The sequence below is a fragment of the Malaclemys terrapin genome, chromosome 3 (genome assembly GCF_027887155.1).
Source record: "Malaclemys terrapin pileata isolate rMalTer1 chromosome 3, rMalTer1.hap1, whole genome shotgun sequence".
NCBI classification, from domain to species: domain Eukaryota; kingdom Metazoa; phylum Chordata; order Testudines; family Emydidae; genus Malaclemys; species Malaclemys terrapin.
The window spans coordinates 120616491-120632384 of NC_071507.1; the positions used below are offsets into that span (position 1 = coordinate 120616491).

The 15894-nt window shown below is 40.7% G+C and overlaps 1 protein-coding gene across 4 annotated transcripts in view; it reads right to left on the reverse strand.

The window, feature by feature from the left end:
• The window catches only part of LOC128834717 (dermatan-sulfate epimerase), a 293933-nt gene that overhangs the window by 10881 nt on the left and 267158 nt on the right, over positions 1-15894 (reverse strand). For all 4 annotated transcript variants that reach the window (XM_054023742.1, XM_054023740.1, XM_054023739.1 and 1 more), the window contains one exon: positions 2342-2595. In XM_054023742.1, the coding sequence (XP_053879717.1) occupies positions 2342-2595 (254 nt within the window). The remainder of the gene's footprint in view (positions 1-2341; positions 2596-15894) is intronic.

Genomic DNA, 15894 nt, shown 5'->3' on the forward strand with positions numbered 1-15894 from the left:
TTTTTTAGCAATATGGTTGCCACAAGTGAAACATTCACAAAACGCACACAACAATGGGTGGGTGCTTAACAGATGCGAATGACAATTAACAATAAGAATACTTAATCAAGAATTAAAGTGCAATTAAATGATATTACATAGTAAAAGATGTTCCATACTATGTACTATCTAAACATGTACAGATTTCTTCTCAAGAAAAGATTATCAGAGGTCTTACCATTCTGGTCCCTTTTGGCTTGTTCAACAAGTGGGGAGAAGGTGAAGGAAACCCCCATATAATGCCATCTGCCCATGAGCTAGCCAAAATGTGCACCCAGACACAAATATTGAGAGACTATCAGTGGCAGCAGTAGAGTCTCCAAAGAGAGCAAGGTACGTGGACGTGGAGCACCACTCATTTCTGCATCATCTAGCATAGATCAGCTGATGCAGAAAGCTGGCACATACTATACCATACTAAAAGGTGCATTAGTGACTGCTCTGTGAGAATCCCTTCAATGATCTTAGAGAAATTGTGCCATCCTCACACACATAATGACTCCATTATAGTGATGCACATGACCCTTACTATGTGCTGTGACATAAAAGCCACAATAAATATTTTGGTTGTTAATACTTCTTTAGCATTTCTAATGTGTACCCTTACTGTTGATCTAAAATATCACACTAGGGAGTATTATCATCTCATGGTTCAGTAGTGGCAGTGCATTTATCATCCTGAAACATACAGTAGGTGGCTATTACTTGGTTTACAACTATTCCATCCCATCAATCTATTACACATCAGTGTATAAGAAGGAACAAGTAGGCTATTTAATACCATCTCTAGCCAAATGTGAAAAGGGAATTAATTAGTGTTTTCCTTTACAGAACATTATGTACCAGCCTATTGGTTATCCAAATATTTTTCAAAACAACCTGAGTTCTTAGTTTAACTCAGAAGATCATAATTTATTGAATACTTAAGACTGCATCTGGAACTGGGCTCAATTATCAGCTCTGCCACAATCATCACGTGTGACCTTGGGCAAGCTACTTAATCTCTCTGTGCAGCAATCCCTCCCATCTATACAATGGAGATAATAATGCTTCCTTTGTCTATTTTGTCTATTAGGATTGTAAGCTGTTTGGAGCAGGACTCAACACAAGGTGTTTGTACAATGCCTAGCACAATGGGATCTTGATCTTAATTGGGACCTCTAGACGAAACTATAATACTCCTTACATATGGTATATTATTCACATTGTATAAAGTCATAATATTAAAATAAATTAGTTTTATATAATTATATGTTTTACCTCACCTATTTGTTTGCTCTATCGTGTGCTAAAAGAGAATACATTTTTAAACAGCATTGTATTGCTAGAAAGACAATCTAAAACTATACTGCAATCCTACAATACAATTTTTTTTTTTACTTTTTGGAAACTTCCATATATAAACTATAGAAATCAAAATTCTCCCTGAATGCTAATTTTAGTCACTATCTAGGACAGATTTTAACTCAAAAGTAATATTTGTTTCATGTTACCAATTCCTAAAAGAATTGGAAGTTGCTAAAAGTAGATGAAGGTAGCCACATGCTCACATCAAGTGTTCAACCCAAACTACAAATTCTGATAGATTCATGATGCCAGCCTTGTTGGATGCAAACCATAGTTACTCCTCTTTACTCTCAGAGAAAGCGGGGACCACCCTCAGCTACCAGAAAGGGGAAAGATTAGATTATGAGGAACGGGTAAACATTTAGGGATCCTACTTAGATAAAGCCAACTTCCAGACTTCATATATCAGTGAAAAAAAAAACCTTAGGCATATTACTATTGCTATTTACTATTGTAGGGAGGGTAAGGTACCCTTATCAGTGATCAGGTGCAGGCATAGTACAAATGCTTAACAAAAAGATAGCTCCCACCCCAAGGAATTTCTAATCTATGCACTTGGCCTGAATTAGAAAGACTTGAAGAGCCTACACTTAGATGCCTGGGGTGGTCACATTATGTACAATTTGTTTAATACCTACAAGTGGTGATTTGACAATTATTGATCTTCACCTTTACAACAATCAGTTACCTTGTGTAACTGATTTTATATATATCCATTTATATATATAACCTGTCGAGTTATATGTATAATCAACAATAAAAAAAAGATGCTAAATATAGCTGTGCTTTAGCTGATACATAACTTGCACATCTTTACACACGGCTGAATTAGAGGTTGAGCGCTAATATGTACAACATAGAATACACACTTGTATCAGTTCCTGAGACTTTATTCATAACTTACAAACACGACTCACATACTTTAAAAAGAATGTCTCTATTTATTAGTGCATACCTTGATTCATCAAAACCAGGCTTCCTGCCAGCAGAGCCATGCAGTTGGTAGGCTGATGGTTATGTAGATACTGGAAACCCCATCCACGCCTGTATGATGTTTCATACATATATCCTGAGGCATTGGCAATTACCTCAAGAAATCTTTCCTGTTCAGTCTTGCTAAGGTAGTTGTACAAGAAGTCATAAGCAGTGGCAAAAGCAACCAAAGAGTGAGCAAGAGGGACCTCATCCCATGGAGCATCTTTCACTAACCTGTCAAACAAGAAAGGTCAATTAATAAACTGAGTTCCAAAGATTAGTCACCAGGCTTTGATGTGTAAGTAACTCAATATCTTTGAAATTAATGCAAAGAGTTCAACAGCCTTCCAACAGGAAACAACCTAACTAGTTTAAAAATGAAGCTTGATAAATTTATGAATGGGGTTTTATTGCCTGAAATACTAGGGGACTGGACTTAATAACACAGATGGTCACTTCCAGTCCTACGATGTATGTTCCTAACACACAGAACATGCTATTTATTAATTCTCTCTGGAACATTTCACTTATTTCTAAATAGATACAGTAGTCATCCTTAAAATCTCATTAGTTGTGTCAGATAAATGAATTCATTTTCCATAGATAAAAGGATATCTTTACCTCAGTATCTGCAATGTTCTAGGTTTTGCTGCAGGAGTAGATATGTGGAAAATTAGGTAATATTACACACTTTGAGGTAATATCCATTTATCTGAGGTAAAACTGGTAAATTTCAAGGATGACCTCTAATCTGAAAGTAATAACATAAACTTAATATTCTTCTCAATGTTTGTTACAATCTTTTATTTTTAAGTGAATTTAATGCTGGTGAAAAGTATCTGCGTGGTGGCCTTTTGGAGTCTTCTATGATAGCACAGTATATCTTTCCAGAACAAGTATTGCATGGGCAGCAACAGTGCAAACTACTATACACTGACCTGCTGTGATGGGGAATACAAACCCCACACTGGAAAGGAAGGGATTAAGAGCTTCTCTGGGCCCAGGCAGCCCCATCTTGCTGCAACTGCAAAGCCTGCAGAAGCTGGATGATAGGGTTGCCAGGCATAGAATCATAGAAGATTAGGGTTGGAAGAGACCTCAGGAGGTCATCTAGTCCAACCCCCTGCTCAAAGCAGGACCAACCCCAACTAAATCATCCCAGCCAGGGCTTTGTCAAGCCGGGCCTTAAAAACCTCTAAGGATGGAGATTGCACCACCTCCCTAGGTAACCCATTCCAGTGCTTCACCACCCACCTACTGAAATTTTCCTAATATCCAACCTAGATCTCCCCCACTGCAACTTGAGATCATTGCTCCTTGTTCTGTCATCTGCCACCACTTAGAACAGCCTAGCTCCATCCTCTTTGGAACCCCCCTTCAGGTAGTTGAAGGCTGCTATCAAATCCCCCCTTACTCTTCTCTTCTGCAGACTAAACAAGCCCCATTCCCTCAGCCTCTCCTCATAAGTCACATGCCCCAGGCCCCTGATTTCATTGCCCTCTGCTGGACTCTCCAATTTGTCCACATCCCTTCTGTAGTGGGGGGACCAAAACTGGACGCAATACTCCAGGTGTGGCCTCACCAGTGCCGAATAGAGAGGAATAATCTCTTCCCTCGATCTGCTGGCAATGCTCCTACTAATACAGCCCAATATGCAGCCAGGGAGGCTCCGTGTGCTGCCCTCACCATGAGCACTGGCTCTGTAGCTCCCATTGGCCGGGAACTGTGGCCAATGGGAGCTGCAGTGGCAGGGCCTGCGGGCATGGACAGTGCGCAGAGCCGCCTGGCTGCGCCTCTGCCTAGGGGCTGCAGAGACATACCGGCTGCTTCCGGGAGCCGCCTAAGGTAAGGTAAGTGAGCCCGCACCCCAACCCCTGCCCCAGCTCTGAGCCCCCTCCTGCACCCTAACTCCCTCCAGGATCCCGCATCCTCTCCTGCATTCCAAACCCGTTGGTCCCACCCCTCAGCCTGGAGCCCCCTCCTGCATCCCACACCTCTCATCCCGGCCCCACCTCAGAGCCCACACCCCCAACCGGAGCCCTCACCCCCTTCTGCACCCAAACCCCTTGCCCCAGCCCAGTGAAAATGAGCAAGTGAATGAGGGTGGGGGAGAGTGAGCGAGGGAGGGAGGGAGGGAGGAGAGGATGGAGTGAGTAGGGCCAGGGCCTTGGAGAAGGGCATGGCTTTAGGGAAAGCGCAGGGCAGCGGGCACGGCAAGGGTGTTCGGTTTTCTGCAATCAGAAAGTTGGCAACCCTACTGGAGGAGGAGATTAAAAAGGGAAGCAAAGTAGCTCACTAGCAGGCAGACAGTGCAAGTGAGCTGACTTGCACTTTCAGCTCCTGGGAAGGAACTCCACAGGAGCTCTTGCTGCCTGAGACCTGGCTATGGTGGCCTAACCAAGTCTGCAAAGAGATCAATGATTCTCTGAGGGTCAGGAAGTTTATCTTTATGTTCAATCCTTTACTTTACCCTGTGGGAAGAGAGGGAACTAGTAGGAAGTGATCCAGAGAAAGAGCTGCACAACACCCCCTGGTGCAGAACTTAAGTGCCTACCATTGGGCTCTAATTTGGAGCCTGGTGGAGGGGATGGGACTGGGCTTCCTGATCACCCCCTAAAGAGGGATCATTGCAGGAATCTACCCTTCGTGGGGAACTTAGTTGGGGGAAGACCCTGAAGATAGAAAGTTCTGGACCACAAGACCCTGAGCCAAAGGGGAAACCCTAAATCCTTCATTTGGTCCTGAAGACCTACCCATTATTGAACTCTTTTTTTATATACCCCGAAAGGGGTGGACTTGAAAATATGACCTGGATGAAGGGCTGAGTCATTGAAAGGACAGATCACTGCAGGGTGGAGCAGTAGTGGAGAAAGGGAATGCCTGTGAGGAAGTCAACCTGCCACACCTGCCCAACCACTAAGCAGCATTGGCAGTGAGTGTTCCCATTCACACCTGCCAATATTCCTCATCCCTGACCTAGAGGGGCCACTTCCAGAAGTCTCCATGCTCACTCAGTTCTTGGACTCTCTGTTAAGACTGCCAAGAAGAGTGCCAACTGTGAATGAGGTTTTTGCAATATGGACACCTTGTCCACCAGGAAGTTGATTCAGACCACTATTGTATTTCACGTATGCCATCAAGCAGCCATGGAATTGAGCTATGCCAGAGTAAGGAAGGGAGACTTTGGCCTAGAGATATGAAAGTAAATTTAGAATAATCAAAAATACAAAATACAAACAAATGCTATTATTCAAAAATCTGATAGACAATATTTGCTTGTGTGAAGAAGAATAATTGTGATAAGCCTAACAAAGGATTAAATCTAAACAGGGAAAAATTTGCAGAGCAAACGATTTCATAATCAATAGGATCATGTACATTTCAGACTTGTTTTGCAGAGCAGCATTTGAAGGAATATATCCTGAATATCAATACTTGGTATGAGAAATAAGCAACTGCTTGCACAGCTTTCAGTTCTCTTTAACCTCTACTCATTCACCTTACAACATGTTTTTTATTTATAAAAATACATTTTGAACACTGACGGGGGCGGGGGGGGTGAGGGGGAAGGAGGGGTGAAACCTGGCCCCACTGCAGCTAATGTGAGTTTTATCATTGACTTTAGTGGGGACAGAATTTCAACCTAAACTTTTATAAATAGTAGACTAAACAGATATGCTAGAGTTCTGATGAAATATGTTTAAAGAAAACTGTACACTCATTCATTCATTAATACCGTGGAGTCACTAAGAACATAAACGCTACCATGGTCCAATTTGCCCAGTATCCTGTCTCCGACAGTGCTCTATACCAGAGCTTCAGAGGGATTGTACAAAACAGGGCAATTATGGAGTGATCCAGTCTTCCACTCCTGGCTTCTGGAAGTCAGAAGTTTAGGGTTGACCCAGACAATGGGGTTGCATCCCTGATTATCTTGGCTAACAGCTACTGATGGACCTGTCCTCCATGAACTTATCCAGTCCTTTTTTGAACAAAATTATGCCTCTGGTCATCACAACATCTCATGACAATGAGTTCTACAGGATGATTGTGCATTGTGTGGAAAAAGTACTTCCTCTTGTTTTTTATTAAATCTGCTAGCTATTAATTTCATTGGGTGGTTACCCCGGTTTTTTTGTATTGTGTGAAAGTGTAAATAACACTTCTTTATTCATTTTTTCCACACACATGATTTTATAGACCTCTCTCTATCATATCCCCCTCCCCCCCCTCCGTCATCTCTTTTCTATGATGAACAGGCCTAAACTTTTAAATCTCTCTTTGTATGAAAGCCACTCCACACCCTTGATCATCTCTGTTACCCTTCTCTGAACCTTTTCCAGTTCCACTATATCTGTTTTGAGATGGGGCAACCAGAACTGGACACAGTATTCAAGGTGTGAGCACATCATGGCTTTATATAATGGAATTATATTCTGTCTTATTTTCTATCCCTTTCCTAAAATATAAAGATAGACAACTAAAGGTGTGGTGGAACTGACTATCTTTAAGACGATGCCTTAATTATTATCCTTTCCCAAATCCTTACATGTACATTCTGTTCCTCAACAACTTCTGTCATTTTCTGCCAAATCAAACTCTAAATCTAGTAACCAGGGCTTGTTGCCAGGTGCAACAAAGTTTCTCACTGGAGTTTGCAGTTGTTCAGTGTAGAAGAGCTATAGCCCTTACAGCCAAAGGTTTTACACATTTTCCCTAGAAACTCATTATTTCCATTTGACAACAGCAAACATTTCCAAATAAATTAACTGAGATGCTAACTGACTTAGGTGAACAAGCCTGCACACATCCAGGGTGGGGTTTTTTTTTTACTGTCTCCTTAGAGTCACAAAACTTGGAAAGTCTGGTTAATCCATTATATGTCAAGTTCAGCTCAGTGCCCACATTTCTTACTATTTCTTCTTTTGCATCTTTCTTTTGCACTAAAATGACTCTGAACTATGTGCTCTTATTAATGAAAAGGTAGATTTCTTTGTAGTTTAAATGTTACATTCTGCCTGACTTACAATCCCATGAAATACCATTGACTTCGATGGACTTGCATGACGTACAATTCAGGACAGAATTTAGACCCATTAATTCATTTTGGGTGCATTTCATTTTTAATGAAAAATTAAACTTACACCAACAAAGCATGGGAGCTCAGAAGGTGAATTCTTCTCTATCAAACACAGAAGGTGCCTCATGTAGCTATTAGACATTGTCTACACTAGTAAAATGCTATACACATTTTCCAGCAATGGTGTACAACTGCATACAACGAGGAGTCCTTGTGGCACCTTAGAGACTAACAAATTTATTTGGGCATAAGCTTTCGTGGGCTAGAACCCACTTCATCAGTTGCATAGAGTGGAAAATACAGGAGTAGGTATAAATACATGAAAAGATGTGAGTTGCCTTACCAAGTGTGAGGTCAGTAACGAGAAAATTCAATTGACAGCAGGATACCAAGGGAGGAAAAATAACTTTTGAAGTGGTAATGAGAATGGTCCATTTCAGACAGTTGACAAGAAGGTGTGAGTAACAGTAGGGGGAAATTAGAATTGTGAAAATTAGGTTTAGGTTTTGTAATGTCTGTTTTTGCTGATACAGACTAACACCGCTACCACTCTGAAAACTGCATACTGAATCCCAGAGTTTTCACCTCTGTGTCACGAATGGCTGATCAGTGAACAGACCCTTGAACAAGTATTTGGAGACCCCTCATTTTCAAATCATGTTATTTTGGTTCTCGCAAGATCTTTGCACATTCAAAGCTCAGTCAGTGTTCAGGAGGCAGAGGTGCCATTGTAAGTGCCTTATCCTGGAACAGCTTAAATATGGCAGGGGCCAACTGGTGAAAAATTAACGAGAACAGAACCATTTTAGAGCTAAGATCAAAGCACACAACTTCACTGTAAGTGGAAGTATCTTTACAAACAATCACAGCTTGCATGCTGGAATAAATTTAAATAATTTGGTAATATTTCGCCTTACTTCATCATAAATGGAATAGTACTGTTAGAGTTCACAGTATCTGGATTCTACTATGATAATTTTAGATTAGAGTCAACATAAAAAACATAAGAATGGCCCATACTGGGTCAGACCAAAGGTCCATCTAGCCCAGTATCCTGTCTTCTGACAGTGGCCAATGCCAGGTGCCCAAGAACAAAACAGGTAATCATCGAGTGATCCACCTCCTGTCACCCATTCCCAGCTTCTGGCAAACAGAGGCTAGGGACACCATCCCTGCCCATCCTGACTAATAGCTATTGATGGACCTATCCTCCATGAATTTATCTAGTTCTTTTTTGAACCCTGTTATAGTCTTGGTTTTCACAACATCCTCTGGCAAGAAGTTCCACAAGTTGACTTGCGTATTGTGAAAAAATACTTCCTTTTGTTTGTTTTAAACTTGCTGCCTATTAATTTCATTAGGTGACCCCTAGTTCTTGTGTTATGAGAAGGAGTAAATAACACTTCCCTATTTACTTTCTTCACACCAGTCATGATTTTATACACCTCTATCATATCCCCCCTTAGTCGTCTCTTTTCCAAGCTGAAAAGTCCCTCTCTTATTAATCTCTTCTCATATGGCAGCCATTCCATACCCCTAATCATTTTTGTTGCCCTTTTCAGAACCTTTTCCAGGTCCAATATATTTTTTGAGATGGGGCGACCACATCTACGTGCAGTATTCAAGGTGTGGGCATACCATGGATTTATACAGAGGCAATATGATATTTTCTGTCTTATTATCTATCCTTTTCTTAATGATTCTTAACATTCTGTTTGCTTTTTTGACTGCCGCTGCACATTGCGTGGATGTTTTCAGAGAATTATCCACAATGACTCCAACATCTCTTTCTTGAGTGGTAACAGCTAATTTAGACCCCATCATTTTATATGCATAGTTGGGATTATGTTTTCCGATGTGCATTACATTGCATCAAGTGTAGAATACTACTAATTCAAATATTAAAACATTTTGAGTGAATGTTAGTTAATTGCAGACATGGTTTTTAATAAAATCAGGAATTTCAGCTACTCAGGAGAGGGTCAGATTTGCTCCCTTTTCAGTGATTTTAACTTGGCTTTTTGATATATAAAAGTCCTTGCCTTTCTCTTTGTCAGAAACCTCCTCTAGATTCTAAAACTGAAGTAGACAACATTGACATAAGTAGCTACATGCCCAAGACAAACTTTACATCAGTAGAGTACCTGCCCAAGCTTAAATTAAATCATTCTGCAATACCACTAAATGGTAACCTGCCCGACAACAAAATGAATCACTAACTTGTCTCCAACAGAAAGTATCAAATCAAAGAGGATCAAACTTAACACACCACTTTAACAGTCCTGGAAAAGAGCCAATCTCTATACTTATAATGAAGATTGTACTTCATGGGCCAGATTTTTAGCTGGTAAATCAGCATAGCTCCACTAATGTAATTAACTTCAATAGAGCTATTCTAATTTACACCACCTGAGGATCTGACCCACAGACTCTAATATAGAAAGCAAGGTAGAAAAGCAGTACAGGAAATTTAAACCTGCCCTGATACTCATGAAACTTCAACAAATATGTGACTCACATTAAGCAAAATTGAACCCTGAAAAATCTGTTAGCCAGGTGACACATTTCTTAAATGACAGCTGCAACCCCCAGGCCCACTGCCCAGATGGAACACCCAGCTCCTAAAGGAATGCACCAAGGGAGTTGCTGCTGACATACTGTAGAAATGAATGCACAAATATTTGTAATGATATATCTGGAGGTGAGGGTTCATGATGTACTCATTTAAAAGTGAATTTGTATCTGACTTTTTGGGGCTTGTGGGGGAGAAGGGTTATTTATAGTTAGAGACATTTAAAGAGGTCGGCATCCCATTCTAAGTAGTTAACCAAAAAACAGATAATGGAGGATGGTGATGTCCATTCCAGGTAATTGTGGTGGGCACAGTAGAAGGGTTTTATTTTAAAAGGTTAGCAAATTGCTCCCTGTCATCTCTCGTACACTTTAATCACTTCATTGCTGTTATGGCAAGAGCTACAATGAATATTCACAGGTATATCAGGGGGCTTAGGGAAGGGAGTTGGGGTGCGGGAGGGGTTCGGGCTCTGGCCCGGCACCGCTTACCTAAAACGGCGCCGGGGTGGCAGCGGTGCGCACTGGGACCAGGGCGGGCTCCCTGCATGCCTGCCCTGTCCCCAGCCCCACACCGCTCCAGGAAGCGCTGCGGCCCCTGGGGGTAGGGGTGGGGGTGGAAGGCTCCGCATGCACTGCCCTTGCCGCACCTCCAGGTACCTCCCCCGAAGCTCCCATTGGTCGCGGTTACCCGTCCCCGGCCAATAGGAACTGCAGGGTGCGGTGCCTGGAGGCAAGGGCAATGCACGGAGCCCTCTGCCCCCCGCTCGGGGGCCGCAGGGACGTGGTGGCGGCCGCTTCTGAGAGCGGCGCAGGGCCCACGGCATCACGGGGGGCAATCCCGCGGGCTGTAGTTTGCCCACCCCAATCTAGAAGATAATAAGGTGATAAGTAACAGTCAGCATGGATTTGTCAAGAACAAACTATGTCAAACTAACCTGATAGCTTTCTTTGACAGGGTAACAAGCCTTGTGGATGGGGGGGAAGCGGTAGACGTGGTATATCTTGACTTTAGTAAGGCTTTTGATACTGTTTCGCATGACCTTCTCATAAACAAACTTGGGAAATGAAACTAGATGGAGCTACTATAAGGTGGGTGCATAACTGGTTGGAAAACCGTTCCCAGAGAGTAGTTATCAGTGGTTCACAGTCATAATATAATATAATAATATAATAATAATGGAGATATCCCATCTCCTAGAACTGGAAGGGACCTTGAAAGGTCATCAAGTCCAGCCCCCTGCCTTCACTAGCAGGACCAAGTACTGATTTTGCCCCAGATTCCCAAGTGGCCCCCTCAAGGATTGAACTCACAACCCTGGGTTTAGCAGGCCAATGCTCAAACCACTGAGCTATCCCTCCCCTGGAAGGGCATAACGAGTGGGGTCCCGCAGGAATGGGTTCTGGGTCCGGTTCTGTTCAATATCTTCATCAATGATCTAGATAATGGCATAGAGAGTACACTTATAAAGTTTGTGGACGATACCAAGCGGGGAGGGGTTGCAAGTGCTTTGGAGGATAGGTTTAAAATTCAAAATGATCTGGACAAACTGGAGAAATGGTCTGAAGTAAATAGGATGAAATTCAATAAGGACAAATGCAAAGTACTCCACTTAGGAAGGAACAATCAGTTGCACACATACAAAATGGGAAATGACTGCCTAGGAAGGAGTACTGCGGAAAGGGATCTGGGAGTCATAGTGGACCACAAGCTAAATATGAGTCAACAGTGTAACACTGTTGCAAAAAAAGTAAACATAATTCTGGATGTATTAGCAGGCATGTTGTAAGCAAGACATGAGAAGTAATTCTTCCACTCTACTCTGCGATGATTAGGCCTCAACTAGAGTATTGTGTCCAGTTCTGAGCGCCACATTTCAGGAAAGATGAGGAGAAATTGGAGAAAGTCCAGAAAAGAGCAACAAAAATGATTAAAGGTCTAGAAAACCTGACCTATGAGGGAAGATTGAAAAAACTGGGTTTGTTTAGTCTGGAAAAGAGAAGACTGAGAGGGGACATGATAACAGTTTTCAAGGACATAAAAGGTTGTTACAAGGAGGAGGGAGAAGAATTGTTCTTCTCAACCTATGAGGATAGGACAAGAAGCAATGAGCTTAAATTGCAGCAAGGGCGGCTTAGGTTGGACATTAGGAAAAACTTCCTAACTTTCAGGGTGGTTAAACACTGGAATAAATTGCCTATGGAGGTTGTGAAACCTCCATCATTGGAGATTTTTAAGGGCAGATTAGACAAATACCATTCAGTAATGGTCCAGATAATACTTAGTCCTGCCATGAGTGCAGGGGACTGGATTAGGTGACCTCTCGAGGTCCCTTCCAGTCCTATGATTCTATGATTTGGAAAACACACTGCTGGTTAAGAATGGGGAAAGTTGTAATTACTTGTCTGCGCTGCACCTGTTCTGTGGATAAACAGATTTTGTTTCTTGGGCTGTCAATCTACCATCTAACAGTAAAATATTAAAGAAGAAATATTGGATGTATTTATATCTTCAGCGAGAGGTTAAAAATATCCCTGAGAGGGGATATCCCTGGATAACACAACTCTATCATCTTGCCATGAATAAAAAGTGTCAGCAAGCAGGATGAACCACTTAGTGACCATAATCTTACCGAGTATTTGGCTAAACAGAGTTGTCCACAGTTTTGGGAGAAGGCTTAACAGAAAAACTCAGAAGGAAGAGACATCTCTTAGAACTACTCTTGCTGCTCCAGAATCTACCATGCAATTAGGACTTACTTTACACTTCCCAAAGAAAGGAGAATAGACATTTTTTAGAGATGGCAACAGAAGGAAAACATGAAGGAGATCATGGAAACGCTGAAACTTATTCAAAGGAGTTACCACTATTATAGTAAATTCTTTGTAAACTTTGGATAAGGCAAGATATGTATCCAAAATATACTACAGACCATGCAACTAGGAAGGAAGGATTACCTGAATTTGTTGAACAGACTCAGGAACAGCTTTCATTCATAGACCTTAAATGTATCCTTATAAATAGAGACAAATGAAAATATATATATATACTTATGGTTTACATATGGTAAATGATACTGTAGTACAAAAATGCATATCATTTAGAAGAGGCACCTATTAGAAGCTTGCCAAACTTTATAGGAAGAAAGAATTTATAATATTGTTCGATTATCTAACCTAACGCTCTTTATTTTCAGTTTATAACAAATCTTTGTTGCATTATTTTAAACAAAGAGAAGTTGACACAATCAACTTTTTGATTTGGCTCCTACCTGTAAAACTGAAGGGAAATACTGACAATCTTATATAAGTAGTGTTGCTTGAAGCAACTTGCTTCTAAGATGCTTTTCAAGATTCTGGCCTGGTGCAAGATGGCATCTATTTTGGATTTGACACCTTCTAAGAATCAATAACCCGTAAGGTAAAAAGTTAGAGCCCATACCTGTAATCCCCTTGTGAGTACTGATATAAATTGAACCATCAGTTATATCCATGCAGCACAATTTAATAAACTGGATTCCACAGGAGTAAACAGAGGTTGGCTCTTTAAGGGAAGTAGTGAAGATGGATTCCATATCCACTTAAAACATTAGAGGAAGTTTTAGATAGACATAACTTAATCAGAGTATGGGTGGGACACTGGCATTAATATTCTTACTCTTGTGAAAAGTCCCATGAAATCTTAAGTGACCATGAGTAGTCAAGAAGGTCTCTGCTTCATTTCTTGACAGTGTTTCCAGTGCCCAGTTAACACCATTATGGAGCCTTAAATTCTCTCAAGGACAAAGTGTGCCAACTAATGTATTACTAAACACTACTTTCTCTTTATTAGGCTACCAACTTTTTTCATATTTAGTTGGCTTCTGTTCCCTTAAGCCACCATTTCTCTTTTCAGAAACTGTTTTCTTTAGTCTCCCCATCATTTTCTGTAATCTGTAGTGAGGCCAAAATTTAGCAGCACTAAGGAATATTAGCAGAGAAAAAGTAGATTAAAAACAACTCCTAACCTGAATTGCTATGGAATTATTTTATACCCTTCAAACATTTTGATGCATTTGCTCTAATTTAGAAATACTTATTCTTTCATATTCATATACAGCTCTCCCATTGATGTAACTAATTAAGGCACTATCAAGAGGAAACTTTTAGAAAAGATGTACTGAATAATCTTCATGCAGTGCACTTCTGTTTTTGAAACTAGAGCTTCACAAGATAGTCTCATAGTATCTTATTGTCAACAGCATTCTTCTGAAAACTAAGACAAAACATAATGGGTATTATCTAGACATTGTGATCTCTCCAGAAGTTCCCAAGGACTTGTGTGACTTGGGAGGTATCTGAAGAATGCTCTTACAGTACAAGAAGGGAAAGAGGGACAGGGGTTAGAAAGAAGGGTTGGACCTGGGTTATCTATGCAAGAGAAGACCAAACTAAAAAAAAAACCTACCAGTGTTTGCATTAATCCCTGAATTATTAATTTTCACAGGCATTCCAAAATCCATTGAATTGTATGAAAATATATTTATTTTGATAGGCTTCAGATCAGGCCTCTAATAAATTACCCCTTGTCATGTTAATACACCCAATGTAAAACTGAATAGGGACATATCAATAAATCCCCCAAATTTGGCTGATCTTAAATATTTCTATATCTTGGTAGCAAGTGTCCTTTGGTGTTTAATTTACAGAAATCAGATTCCATAACTAAAGGAGTAAATCCTGCAAAGTGCTGAATATCTTTAACTCTCAACGTAGACAATGGGGTGTGAGAATGTTCAGCACCTCTCAGGGGGTGCTCAGTAGTTTGCTGGAGTGGCTTCTGAGAAAATAAAAAAGAGCTACAAAAATTGCACATTACTATTTCTGTGGGTCCTGGGAAAAAAGATGTGCCCATGCTCCTTTTCCTAGTTCTGCTGCAGCAGTCACAAGCCATTCCCAGAGGTGTTACTGATGGTGCTAGTACAGAAAAGAGGAAGGAAGTACTAAGAGTCATGTTCATTTCAGCTCACTTCAAAACGTGGGGGGTGGGAAATCAGCACTGGTCATATGTAAAGGGCAAAATTAATAAGGAAAGTTGCATTTAAGTTTTCTAGAGCATGTTTCAAAACAAAAGAGAATTTGGTTATAATGTAGCTCTTGGAGTGTCTGAGAGGGGGCACTCTGACCATTCTTTTTTGGATCTGTGAGCCTCCTCCATTCCCCTCTCATTCACCTTCCTCCATTGCCATTAAAACCACTTTTATGCCACTCAAACACCCTCTTCTCTTTTTATATCTACACATGCAGGGAGATTCCAGATTTTTGTCTTTCATTAGAAGAACGATTGTTTGGAAATTGTGGTTCTCATTATTATTACTCATAATCCTTCTGTGTTCATATGTTATAAAGCTTGTTTTACCAGTGTTGAATGCCATAACGAGGTACAGTGCCTTTCAGAAACAGATATTATATATATTTTATTATTTCAACAGACTTTCTGGTACTTTGCAGCAAATGTTTATACCAGACATGCTACAAAATGAGCTGTACTGTAAACTCTCAATTTCAGTTTAACCATTCTTTCTTAGTGAGCTAAGCTGAGCTGTCTGTTGCAAATATATGAAGAAACACTTTGGCCTTATGATAAAATTTACTTTTAACAAAATTCCAGATTCTCTTTTTAGATTTTTTTAAAAATTAAGAAATGGACTGGCTAAATGATTGCTGTATCTTCCATGCCTCTCTTACAGAAGTTTCCATTATACAATCTTATGAACAAAAACACAGTTGACCATTATTTGAATATATCTGATGGCAGTTACTTATGAGTCCAGGAGATAGTCCTGCTGTGAGACCGCCATAAACTTTATGGTCATGGTGCAATCTCTTTTCAGCATATGTGA